This window comes from Serinus canaria, chromosome 1 (assembly GCF_022539315.1).
Source record: "Serinus canaria isolate serCan28SL12 chromosome 1, serCan2020, whole genome shotgun sequence".
NCBI classification, from domain to species: domain Eukaryota; kingdom Metazoa; phylum Chordata; class Aves; order Passeriformes; family Fringillidae; genus Serinus; species Serinus canaria.
This window is the reverse complement of record NC_066313.1, coordinates 113,456,509-113,470,240: the sequence shown is the minus strand read 5'-3', so window position 1 is coordinate 113,470,240 and position 13,732 is coordinate 113,456,509. Positions and strand designations below refer to the sequence as shown.

Here is a 13,732-nt window from a genome sequence, read left to right as displayed (position 1 = left end):
ACCCAAAACGTTGATGGACTCAAGGAGCTGTGCAAGAACACAAAACATTTAATCACCCAAAGGAGCTGTGTGAGAACCCAAATTATTCCATATTGGGACCTTGGGAATGAGGAATTGTTCCCTGGCAGGGTGGGCAGGGCTGAGATGGAATTCCCAGAGCAGCTGGGGCTGCCCCTGGATCCCTGGCAGTGCCCAAGGCCAGGTGGGACACTGGGGCTGGAGCAGCCTGGCACAGTGGGAGGTGTCCCTGCCATGGCAGGGAATGATAGGTAATGTCCCCTTTGACCCAAACCCTTCTGGAACTCTCTGACATGTCCAACCTTCAGGCCAAGGTTAAGAAGCCTTCAGCAAAGGTGAGGATGAATAAACCAATATTATCTCCCCAGAGGTTTCCGAGTTGTGTCATTCCACTGATATCAAACCCCATAATGCCTCAGGATGGTCTCACCTGCAAGACCTCCATTGGCAGGTGCTGAGTTCCTGCTCCTACATCCTCACGAGCCTCTCTTCCTGAATCTTCCATGAACGTTCCTTCGGAGCACAGCTACCTCCATTCCTCTGTGCCACTCGAGATGCACCTCCGGGCGAGCATCAAAGAGCTGCAGGATTGTTCACTGATTTGGCTGTTCGTGTTTTATCGGGCAGAGTGTTTGACCCTCTGCAATGATTTATTCCCTAGGATTTCCCCGCTCCTGTCGGCTGCATCTTCCCCCTTCTCACTCACTCCAAACCCTTGTGTTCTATCCCTGCTCTGTTCCCTCTCAAATAGAAAAAGGGGGTTTATGTACACAAATATAAAACTGTTTAACTGTTGGGGTTTTTTAATTGTGATACCTCACTCCAGTCAGCCAACGCTGCCTCCACTGTTCTGTCTGCACCTAGAAAATCAGGATTATTTTCCTTATCCGAAGGAAAAGTTGTAACTTCTTCCGCAGCAGCTGCCGGCTCTGCCCAGGACACGCCGTTTCTCACTCACCCATTTAAATGCAAACTCGCAGAGGATCCTCGCACATGAATGAAAATCACCTAAAAGCATGCAAATCCAGGTGTTTATTTCTTTACACAGAGGGTTGTGTCGTTCCCTTTTACAACTTTCGCGAGCTGATAAGGACACATTTCCCTTTTTAACAGCCTTTGGAGCAGCCCGAAGCGCTTCATTCGTGTTTTTAACAAACGGGAGGGACCGTGGGGGCTGTGCCGGGTCAGTGCATCAGCAGCGGCGTGGATGTTCAGAGGGTGCCTTAATACACCTGGTTTGGAAGATGAGGCCAGCAGAGCCTCAGCCGCACCTGCCCGCAGGTGTGTGCCAGGCTGGGCACAGCCGTGCCAGGGCCACCGCGCCGGGGCTGGGAGCAGCAGCCGAGGGGCAAAGCAGGGCACGAAGGGGGCGAGGGGTGTGAGGGGAGCCCCGAGCAGGTGCGGGGAACACACACAAACACAAAGAGGAGATTTCTGGCCACTCTGCAAAGGCAGGGGCTGTGCGCGGAGCGGGGACGGGGCAGGGGCTGTGGGACGGGGCAGGGGCTGTGCCCGGGCAGGGCAGGGGCAGTGCCCGGAGCGGGGCAGGCGCGGGGGAGGAGCGCAGGCACCGCCCTCGTTCCCCCGTTCCCCCGGCCGTGCCCGGCGCTGCTCCGCGGCCGCTCCGTTGCTCCGGCTCGTCCCGCGCGTCGCGGCGCTCCCGGCATGGCGGAGAGCCCGGGGCGGGCCCCGGAGAGCAGCGATGTCCCGCGGGAGGGAGGCGAGGACGAGGCGGCGGCGGGGGCTCGGCCCGGGCTGTGCCCCGAGGGGGCGGCTGAGCCCCCGGACGGGCCCGCGGAGCGGCCGCCGCTGAGCGCGGAGGCGGCGTCGGAGCCGCGCGGGGACAGCGGCTCCCCCAAGAGCCCGGGGACACCGAGCGGGGACAGCCCGGGGCACGAGGGGCAGCCGGGCGGGGAGCCGGGAGTGACGGACGGGCCCGAGGGCTCCGCGGCGGCCAGGGCAGAGCCCGAGGGAGAGGCGGTGGCAGCGGCGGGGACGGAGCCTGAGGGGGCAGCCCCGGGGGGGATGGAGCCCGAGGACGCGGCTGTGAGCCCGGCGGGGACGGCGCACGAAGAGGCAGCCCCGGCAGCGACAGAGCCCGAGGACGGCGCCGCGGCCCCGGCAGGGACGGAGCCCGAGGGGGCAGGGGCTGCTCCGACGGGGACGGAGCCCGAGAAAGCAGCACCGGCGGGGACGGAGCCTGCGGGAGAGGCGGTGGCACCGGAGGGGACGGAGCCCCAGGTGAGAGAGGCGGTGAGGGAGCAAGGCCCAGCGGAGAGAGAGCCCCGGGAGGCGGCCACGACTGTCCCGGCAGAACCAGAGCCTGAGGAGGCTGCGGCGACAGCCCCGGCGGGGACAGAGCCCGGGGAAACACAGGCGACAGCCCCGGCGGGGACAGAGCCCGGGGAAACACAGGCGACAGCCCCGGCGGGGACAGAGCCCGGGGAAACACAGGCGACAACCCCGGCGGGGACAGAGCCCGGGGAAACACAGGCGACAACCTCGGCGGGGACAGAGCCCGGGGACGCTCAAGGACAGGCGGGCCCAGAGGTCACAGATCCCGAGGAGGCTGTCGCGGCAGCCCCGTCCGGGACAGATCCCGAGGGAGCTCCGAGGGAGGAAGCCTCGCCCGGGACAGTCCCTATAGGTGCGGTGCAAGAGGCAGCCCCGACGGGGACAGAGCCCGAGGAGGCCGCAGTGACAGCTCCAGCAGGGACAGTCCCCGAGAATGCGGTGCAGGGGGAAGCCCCAGAGGGGACAGTCCCCGAGGATGAGGGGCAGGAGGCAGCCCCGGCTGGGACAGTCCCTGAGGAGGGGGCAGCCCCGGTGGGGACAGACCCCGAGGATGCTGTGCAAGAGCCAGCCCCGTCGGGGACAGTCACCGAGGAGGCGCTGGGGACAGACCCCGAGCATGCGGTGCAGGAGGCAGCCCCGGCTGCTGTGACAGTCCCTGAAGAGGCGTTGGGGACAGTCCCTAAGGATGAGCTTCAGGAAGCTGGAACAGTTCCCGAGGAGGGGGCGGCCCCGCTGGGGACAGTCCCTAAGGGTGAGGTGCAGGAGGCAGCTCAGGCAGGGACAATCTCTGAGGAGGTGCTGGGGACAGTCCCCGACGTTGCGGTGCAGGAGAGAGCTCCGGCAGGGACAGTCCCTAGGGATGAGGTGCAGGAGGAAGCCCCGGCGGGGACAGTCACCGAGGAGGCCTTGGGGACAATTCCCAAGGATGCGGTGCAGGAGCCAGCCCCGGGTGATGTGACAGTCCCTGAGAATGCGATCCCGGCAGGGACAGTCCCTGAGGATGCGGTGCAGGAAGGGACAGTCCCCAAGGATGAAGTGCAGGAGCAAGCCCCGGATGATGCGACAGTCCCCAAAGATGAAGTGCGGGAGGCAGCCCCGGATGATGTGACAGTCCCCGAGGACGCGGTGCAGGAGCCAGCCCCGGGTGATGTGACAGTCCCCAAAGATGCAGTGCAGGAGCCAGCCCCGGGTGATGTGACAGTCCCCGAGGACGTGGTGCAGGAGCCAGCTCCGGATGATGTGACAGTCCCCAAGGCTGAAGTGCAGGAGCCAGCCCCGGGTGATGTGACAGTCCCCAAGGATGAAGTGCAGGAGCCAGCCCCGGTGATGTGACAGTCCCCAAGGATGCAGTGCAGGAGCCAGCCCCGGCTGATGTGACAGTCCCCGAGGACGCGGTCCCTGCGGAGGGCAGCGCGGAGCCTCCCGAGAGCCGCGGGGCAGCGCAGGTGGCCTCGCCCGCCCAAGGGCCCCCGGCCGGCGGTCCCCGGTCCCCGGGCGGCCCCGGTGGCGAGGCGGAGGCGGAGCGGGGACCGCCAGCCCCGGCGGGGACAGGAGCCCCGGGGCCCGGGAGCGGCTGGGATCGGAGCCTGAACGGGGAGCGGGAGCAGCTCCGGGAGGACGGGACGGGCTCGCCGGGCGGCCCGGAGGAGGAGGAGGAGGAGGAGGATGAGAAGCAGGACCACGACATCTCCCTCTTCGTCAAGGTAAGGGTGAGGGGCTGCCGGGGAATCTCCGTAGGGAATCTCCCCTTCCTGATAATATTCTGAGAAGCATCAGCCTCAGGAAGAAACCCCTGGAAGAACAGAACCCCAGAATTCCCTGGAGGCTTTCACTGAGTGTTCCCCTGATTTGCATTTGCCCATGGAACAATATCATTTATTTCCTTTAGGTACCAATTCCCATTATCCCAGGTGTTTCAAAGGATCCTGTGGGGAGGAATGTGAATGTGGCAGGCGCAGGGCCAGCCTGGCTGAGGTGATTTGGTTATTAACACCCGATATTAACTTGCCTCTGTCTCCCCATTCCTTCAGGAATCGCTGGCATGAGGAGTTTTCCGCGGGTTTTCAGATTTCCAAAATGCAGGGAGAGGGGCTCTCATCACAGGGGCTGAGAGGGAAGAACCTGGGAAATGTCATTTCAAAGGCAGTGCTGGGATTTTCTGTTTTCTAACACAAATTACCTGTGACTTTAGAGAATGGTCCCGAATTTTGGCAAGGCTGAATTCACTCAGTAAAGAGCATCCCTTGGAATAGTCCAGTTTGTGTTTGTTTGAAGGGAAGGTTTGGGTTACAGGAAAAAGGGGGGAAAAACAGGAAGGGAAAACTGAAACTGATTTCTGATATTTTATTGAGTAGAGCTTTAGATTTTTCTACCCTGTGCCTGGAATCCCATCAAAATTCCTGGGATTTGACATGGGAACAGCAGCCATCCACAGAGCCTTTAGAGATGGGGATTTCTGGTGTGTGGGAAGCATCTGGAGGTGATTTCTTCTTCCTTCTCTGACCCCTCTGGACTAAACTGTGGAGCAGGGTGGGATAAACACGAAGCTAAGGAAACAAACCCGGGGAAGCAGAAGGCATTTGGGACCTTCTCCTCCAAAAACCATCCCATCCTGTACCTCCTGAGCTGGCTGAGGCTGCTTCTGACAGCCAGAATTCACAGTAAAATATTAAAATTAAAATTAAAATTAAAATTAAAATTAAAATTAAAATTAAATTAAAATTGAAATTTGATGCTTTCCACTTTATGGGAGGAAAACATGGCCAAAATGAGAGAGCAGCCTAGAGAACAAGAGCATTTGCTGTGACTCTGTGGTCCCCAAATATTAGGATTAAACATGAGCTTTGAAAATCTTTGTGAATTCATAAAGGCAGAAGGAGAAAGGAGGAGCATTTTTGTGATGGGCTTAATATTGGTAATTTAAGAATGCCTAGAAAACAATCCAGCTGCTTTTCTAATTATTTCTGTACAAAATAATTACAAAGCTTGAGTATTTTACCTCATCTGGAGCTGGATTTTTGTACTTGGGCTTGGATTAGTCTTCAGTCAGAGGCTGGCATGAGTTTCTCCAGGAAAAGGAAAATAAAAATCCAGCTGGAGAGCCCAGTGTCTCCCCAGGCACCAAAATGGCCATGCCATGGTTTGGCAGCACAACACAAATACAGAGCAATGAAAAAATAAATCCCCAAATGGGAGAAAATGCACAAGAAAACAACCCAGGAGCAGAGGTGGAATTATCCTGGCAGTTTTCCTGCTAGGGAGGATTACCCCAGGCCCACGCTGAAATGCTCTGGCAGTGAGGATGTTCTGGGAAGCATCAGCCTCAGGAAGAGAGCCCTGGAAGAACAGAACTCCAGAATTCCCTGGGTGCTCCCTGATCTCCATTAGCCCATGGAACAATATCATTTATTTCCTTGAGAGAACAATTCCCATTATCCCAGCTGTTCCCAAAGGTCACCCAGATATCCTCTCCTTGGGAATTCAGTGTCCCTGGTACCTTGTGCTCTCTCCTCTTCAAGGGCTTTTTTTCCTCCTGCAGCAAAAGCTCTTTATTGATCAGAAAACTTCTGTAAATGTCAGAATTTTTTATTTTTTAACCATCTAAATATACTTAAACTCTCACTCAAATTCACTCCATTGATTTTTAAGCAATAGAACAATTATTTAAGACTCAAGAGTTTATTTCTAAATTGAGGTTGCTATCTAATTACTTATGGATGGAAAACTCAGCAGAATCACAGCTGCAGATTCCAGAATTCCAAAGATTCCCAAGGATTTCTCTGTACCACAAACACTTGGCCAAACAACCCAGCTGGGGCACAAGGCCTTGCTCATCTCCCTCTGATTCAGGGTTAAATGGATTTTAGTCAAAGCTGGCCGTGAGCACAAGGGAACAGATTTATCCAAGGAAAAGCAGGGGGATTTATCTCATTTCTCTCCACTCAGAGGATGATTTCATTCCCATCCTTGGCTGCAGCAGAATTTCCCTGAGAGACCCTCGAGGGACTTCACACAGAGCAGAGCAGAGTTACAGAAAGGGCTGAAAAATGGGAAAGGAAAAGCTTTGCTGGGAGTACAGGAATGGGAACAACTCACCCCTGCCTCCAGGGCCTGCACCCAGCTGGAATGGCAATGGGGGTTTCCTTAAAAAAAATATAAAAACCATCTTTCCTCTGATGTGATGAATCTGGGGCTTAAAGAGACCTTAGATGATGAAGTAGGAACTGAATTTTGAGAGCTGTAGGTAAGAAATCCATGGGCAGCAGGAGCTCAGCTCCCTGGACACCTGGGTGTCCTTCCAGTGGAGTCTGGGCTGCACCTGGTGCTTGCTGTAAACATTGGAATTGTCACCACTGAGGAGGTGCTGGTGCTGAAAATCTTGATTTTTCCCTCCTCACTCAGGGTGTAGGTGGTGGGGTGAGTGTGGTACAGAGCCAGTAACTGCTGTGCTGTGTCCAAGTGCAGGTGGGCAGCTCTCTGTGGGCCTTTCTTGGTGCAGACTCACCACAGGAGCTCAGTATTTCAGTGATCTCAATAAGGGGAATGAAAGATTTCTGTGAGCAGAAACCTTCTCTGCAGGAGAATTTCCCTGCACTGCTCCTGAGATACCCTTGAGGGGCTTCACACTTCCTGTGACTTGTGCAGAGTTACAGAAAGGGCTGAAAAAGGGGAGAGGAAAAGCTTTGCTGGGAGCACAGGGATGGGAACAACTGCATCCCTGCCCCCAGGGCCTGTCCCCAGCTGGAATGGCAATGGGGGCTCTGTTCCCATGTGTTCCACCAGCTCCACACACTGGCTTCTGCTCCCTTCTCCTCACTCCCTCCTTTTCTCCTTCCTGAGCTCTACTCCTCAGACCTTGTCTCAGGTGCCACTTCAAAAAAAGAAAGATTTAACTTTAAAAATCCTGCCATATTCTTTTGTAAGTTGCTTCCCTCCGCCATTCCTTTGGATATTTTCATTTGCACTGTAAGTGAGATTTTGCTTTTTTAGTTGAGGAGTTATGAAAGCTCTGGGCTGGGGACAAGGTGGGCACGGGGCACAGCTGGGACTCCATGGGCTGGGAGGGCTTTTCCTCTTGTATTTGGGTTTGGGTTTCCTGTGGTATTTCCTATTCCTATTGCACTTGGGTTCCCCCCAGATGAAGGCAGGAATGATGAATCTGACTCCATGCTCTCAGAAGGCTAATTCATTATTTTATGATATTAAATAATGCAAAACAAAACTATACTAAAGAATACAGAAAGGACACAGACAGAAGGCTAAAAAGAGAATAAGGCAAACTGGTGACTCTCTCCAGAGCCCTGACCCAGCCTGGCCCTGACTGGGCAAAGAGTGAAAACAGCTCCCAGCAGAATGCACTGGAACAATCACCTGGGGGTGAACAATCCCCAAACACATTCCACATGGGCACAGCACAGGAGAAGCAAATGAGATCAGAATTGTTTTCCTTTTCTCTGAGGCTTCTCAGCTTCCCAGGAGAAAATTCCTGGGTGAAGGGATTGTTCAGAGAATGTGAATGCCACATTTTCCAGCCTCAGGGATTTGGGCATTCTGTGAGAGTTATCCCAGAAGAAAGAAAAGCTAATGCCGGAGAAAGGCCCTGCCCTGAGGCAGCACAGGAGCAGCCCCGAGGCTGGAGGTGCCCAGAGCAGGCTCCAGCCACGGCTGCTCAGCCCTGAGCCCTGTGGGGCAGCCCAGCAGGAGCAGCAGAGCCCCGGAGCTGCTGCTCCAGGCCTGGCTGTGCCGATTTGGGCTCGGTGGCTGCACAAAATCTCCCAAGCAGCGTTTGTCCCAAGCCAGAGCAGGAAGTTGGCTCCTTTCCCGTGGGTATTTGCCCTCTCACAGCTCCCTTTGGATGTGGCAATTCCAGGTTCCCCAAAGCAGCTTAGAGGAGCTGGCATTGCAAATTCCCTTCATCACTCTCTGGGTTGGTGCTGGCTGTGCTGGGGGCTCCACGAGCAGCAGCTTCTCTGGGGCTGGGGCTGAGATGGGCTGCAGGGTCCCTCCCAGCCCAAACCTTTCTGTGGTTCTGTGATTCCAGGAATGGCTGAGGGAGCTGGGAAGGGGCTCAGCCTGGAGCAGAGGAGGCTCAGGGGGAACCTCCTACAATTCCCTGGCAGGAGGGGCAGTGAGGTGGGGTCGGGCTCTGCTGCTGTGTCCCAAGAGGAAATGGCCCTGAATTACACCAGGGGAGGCTCATGTGGAGATTGGAACAGAATCTTTCCCTCTGGAAATGGCCAGGCCTTGGGCTGAGCTCCCCAGGGAGGTTTGGAGTCCCTGGGATTGTCCCAGAGCAGTCTGGATGTGGCCTTGGGGACAGGGACAGGGTTTGGGTGCTGCTGGTGGGGCTGGGGTGGCACTGGGTGATCCTGAGGGGCTCTTCCCACTTAGTAATTCTGGGATTTAGACAGCTGACAGACCAACATCCTTTTCCAGATGGACATAAACCAACAGACAGAAATCAGTGATCAGAAATAGCAAGTTGCATCCAAGTTATTTTTGTATGATTTAGTCAGAACCAGGGATTGGTTTGGGTTGGGAAGGGCCTCAAATCCCACCCGGTGCCTCCCCTGCCATGCCTCACCTCCCACTATTCCAGATTGTTCCAAGCCCTGTCCAGCCTGGCCCTGAACACTTCCAGGGATAAGGGAGCCACAACCCATTTGGGTAAATCTGGAATCATCCTTTGCCTGTGCTTTGGAAGTGTTAAATCATCTCTGTGTGCCCCCAGGGCTGTTCAGGCCTCAGGCCCTGCTCATCCCCAGGGCCCATCTCTGTGGTTTGAAGGTTGGTTTTAAGCAAAAAAAAAAAAAAACAAAGAAAAAAAAGGAAAGTCAAGGTCTTCAAAGCTTCCTGGCCCTATTCCTATTTTTACTTCCTCCCAGCTGGCTGCTGCCCTAAAGCCCCACACCATGTGTCCTGCTTTAAGCACAAGCTTAAACTCACGTGCTGCGTAAGCCCCTCACTAAGCAGGGAGCCCTCTCCTGATCCAGGCCCAGGACTCAGCCTGGATTTGGAGCTGCCTGGAACCAGCAGAGTCTCCTGACAGATCAGCAGCTGCCAAATTCCACCCTCGGTGGGGCTCTGAGTTTGCCTTTGCACAAGTGCCCTTGGTGTGAGCAGCACCGAGCAGGCTGAGGGGGCCAGTCCTGCTTGGTGCCCTCTGCCCTCAGCCCCTGCTGCTCTGAGATTCCCCTCCAGCCCCCAAATCCCTTGGGAGAGCCCCAGCCTTGCTCAGGAGCCTCCCTGCAGTGTCCCTCTGCCCATGGGACATGGAGCCCTTGCTCAGGAGCCTCCCTGCAGTGTCCCTCTGCCCATGGGACATGGAGCCCTTGGAGCCTCCCTGCAGTGTCCCTCTGCCCCTGGGACTTGGAGCCTCAGGAGCCTCCCTGCAGTGTCCCTCTGCCCCTGGGACATGGAGCCTCAGGAGCCTCCCTGCAGTGTCCCTCTGCCCTGGGACATGGAGCCTCAGGAGCCTCCCTGCAGTGTCCCTCTGCCCTGGGACATGGAGCCCCAGGAGCCTCCCTGCAGTGTCCCTCTGCCCCTGGACATGGACCTCAGGAGCGTCCCTGCAGTGTCCCTCTGCCCCTGGACATGGAGCCTCAGGAGCGTCCCTGCAGTGTCCCTCTGCCCCTGGGACATGGAGCCCCAGGAGCCTCCCTGCAGTGTCCCTCTGCCCATGGGACATGGAGCCTCAGGAGCCTCCCTGCAGTGTCCCTCTGCCCCTGGGACATGAGCCTCAGGAGCCTCCCTGCAGTGTCCCTCTGCCCATGGACATGGAGCCTCAGAGCCTCCCTGCAGTGTCCCTCTGCCCATGGGACATGGAGCCTCAGGAGCCTCCCTGCAGTGTCCCTCTGCCCCTGGGACATGGAGCCCCAGGAGCCTCCCTGCAGTGTCCCTCTGCCCCTGGGACATGGAGCCCCAGCCTTGCTCAGGAGCCTCCCTGCAGTGTCCCTCTGCCCCTGGGACATGGAGCCCCAGGAGCCTCCCTGCAGTGTCCCTCTGCCCCTGGGACATGGAGCCTCAGGAGCCTCCCTGCAGTGTCCCTCTGCCCATGGGACATGGAGCCCCAGGAGCCTCCCTGCAGTGTCCCTCTGCCCCTGGGACATGGAGCCCCAGGAGCCTCCCTGCAGTGTCCCTCTGCCCCTGGGACATGGAGCCCCAGGAGCCTCCCTGCAGTGTCCCTCTGCCCCTGGGACATGGAGCCCCAGGAGCCTCCCTGCAGTGTCCCTCTGCCCGTGGGACAGGGGCCAGGAGTGGTCACGGTGGCACTGGGTGAGCTGGAAGGGTTTGTGCAAATATCATCATTTTGGGATGAGGGCATCACCCTGCAGCTCTGCCAGGCAGTTTTCACTCTGCCAAAAAGATTCCATTTTTTTTAGGTTTGATTGATGTTTTCTGTAGAGGAATCACGATCCAGTCTAGAGAACTCCTGGCATTCACAAATAGAAAACATCAGAGGGTGGAGAGGGGTGCTCTGGAAAGGGATTTGACCAATTACTTGCAAAATACATCTGGACTAAAATCAAATTATTAAAAACATCAGGTGGAACTTTGGAAAGGGCATTCTGTAAATAAAAATGTGCACTAGGTGGTGTCCCTGCCCGTGGCAGGGGGTGGCATGAGGTGATCTTTAAGGTCCTTCCCACCCAAACCACTCTCTGATTCCATCAGTGCCATTTTTATGGAAATTCCAGTGTGAGGCCTCTCCTCCAGTGTTGTGTGGACCATGCAAATCCATCTTTATGACTCTTTCTTGGTTTAAATTCTGTCAAGCAGAAGTGATAATGGAAGTTCTCAGTAAGTCCAGGATTTTTCAGGATGCTCATTCCTGGTGATGCCACCTGGAATTGCAGTTTTTAACCAGAGAGAGACTGTGGGAAATCGATTTCTAGACAATTTTTAATTTTTAAAAATTTTTCTGACCCCATCTCTGGATCAGAAAAAAAAATATAATCCAACAAATGACCCCTCCTCTTCAGAGCTGGGAAAGGGAATCAGGCAGAGGGAGGAAAAATCAGAGTTTATGGAAGGGGAAGTGAAGTGTGGACACCTCCACCTGTGCCATCACTGAGTTTATTCCTTTCCCTGGGAAAGGAATTAATTTTTTTTTATTTCCCTGAGGGTGCTGGGCACTGCCCAGGGAATGGGCACAGCCTGGGGCTGCCAGGGATGCCCAGGATGGGCTTGGTGGGGTCTGGGCAGGACAGGGGTGGCACTGGGGGATCCCTGGGGTCCCTTCAGCTCAGGACATTCCCTGATTATTTAAAAATTAATTGCTTGTCCCCCTGAGCCTGCCCAAGTGAACGTCCTGGGAAGGTGACCCAAAACCTCCTTGCTGGGATGATAAAATGTCCCCCTGTGCTAGGGCCCTGTGTGCATTTCCATTTGCAGTCTGATCATTTCCTGATAAAAACTCAGCTCAGGTGACTCTGTTCCAGTTGCTCTGGGTGACAGCACTGTCTCAGCACTGACAGTTCTCATTCCTTCCTAAAAATACTGAGTTTCTCCCAGAAAACAGCTTCCACTGCCTGCCACTGCTGGGGCAGGCACGAGGACAAAGGTGGAATTTCCATTTTGGCTTCATTTCTCTCCCCATGTGAGCACATGTGAGAATATTGGAAATGTTGAGAAGCTGTCAGAGAGCAAAGCCAAAAGCAGGATGGGAGCAGTGAAAGCAAAGCCTTCCCTGAGTTATTCAAATGGGGCAGTTACAAACCAGTTAAACATTGACTCAGAGTTCAGAAAAATTCCCATTTGTGCCTTGGTGAATCATTGACATTTCCCTGGTGGCTGCTGTGGAAAGGATTCTTTAAATTTTCTGTATTTTATAAATACAGAAAAATCAGTTTTTCACCATGGGGCAGATGAAACTCAAACCAGGTTCCAAATATACCCACAAGAATTCAACATTTTCAAAGCTGGGGTAAAAAGAACCCCACCAAGCCCTCAGCAGAAGCTCAGCTCCCTCTGGCAGGAGCTCCAGGGGCTCCCCAGGATCTGGGATCACAGGGACACTCCTGGGCTCCAGGCAGGGGTTACATTTCATTCCTGCAGTTCTCATCCAAACCTGCTTTAATTACCAAAGCTGCTTCTCCTCCTTTCCCACAGAGGGAGGGGCTGGGAAGGGCAGGATGGAGAACAGGAATTGGAACTGACACTGGGAAGGGAAAGTCAACTTTATTCCATTGTTCCATTTCTTGGAGGGCACCTTCCCACTGCAGCTGACAGGGTTTGACCAAACCATCACATTTTATTCTGTTTCTATTCTATTTTATCCTTTCCTTGTGGACCAAACCATCACATTTTATTCTATTTCTATTCTATTTTATCCTTTCCATGGGGACCAAACCATCACATTTTATCTGTTTCTATTCTATTTTATGCTTTCTATGTGGACCAAACCATCACATTTTATTTTATTTCTATTCTATTTTATCCTTTCCTTGTGGACCAAACCATCACATTTTATTCTATATTTCTATTCTATTTTATCCTTTCTTTGTGGACCAAACCATCACATTTTATTCTGTTTCTATTCTATTTTATCCTTTCTTTGTGGACCAAACCATCACATTTTATTCTATATTTCTATTCTATTTCATCCTTTCCATGTGGACCAAACCATCACATTTTATTTTATTTCTATTCTATTTTATCCTTTCTATGTGGACCAAACCATCACATTTTATTCTGTTTCTATTCTATTTTATCCTTTCCATGGGGACCAAACCATCACATTTTATTTTATTTCTATTCTTTCAATTTTATTCTTCATTCTTTCTTTGTGGACCAAAACATCACAAATTATCTGAGGTGAAAAAAAGCTCCCCCACTCTTTCAATATTTCACTTTTACCTCTTGATTTTAATTAGGAATATCATTGGCAAAGAATTTTCTACCCAAAGTTGCACAAAGAGCTTCTTTATCTTCAGGATTTCTTGGAGTTCTTAAAGTATTCTTACTATTTTTAGTATTTCTTATTTATTTACTTACTGGTTTCCAGCACAAACCACAGGTATTTTTACAAATCATTTATATATATTGTTTTGTATGCATTGTACACCATTTATATCTATTAATTTATATTGCAAATAATTTATTAATTTAACTATAATTTGTTAATAATAATATAACACATTATCATTTAGTTTATTAATGTATTTTATAACTTGTTAGAATACATATGATATTTATATGTATTAAATATATTACATCTCATTTATAATTGCAGTTTCTACTGAATTTATTACATATAATTTCTCACAAAGAATTTATACATATATAAAATTGATATGCATATCAATTTAGAAATATAATTTATAGTTTACATATACACATGTATAATATCTACTGATATATAATTTATAGTTTACATACTATTTATAGGTATTAATTATTATGTTACACATCATTTATC

At 52.9% G+C, this 13,732-nt stretch overlaps 1 protein-coding gene across 1 annotated transcript in view; it reads left to right on the top strand.

Annotated features, from left to right (window-relative positions):
• The first annotated feature begins 2,043 nt into the window (after positions 1–2,043).
• CLIC6 (chloride intracellular channel 6) overlaps positions 2,044–13,732 on the top strand; it is a 30,421-nt gene continuing 18,732 nt past the window's right edge. Inside the window, exons 1-2 of the mRNA XM_050976807.1 lie at positions 2,044–3,636; positions 3,720–4,016. Of these exons, the coding sequence (XP_050832764.1) occupies positions 2,044–3,636; positions 3,720–4,016 (1,890 nt within the window). The remainder of the gene's footprint in view (positions 3,637–3,719; positions 4,017–13,732) is intronic.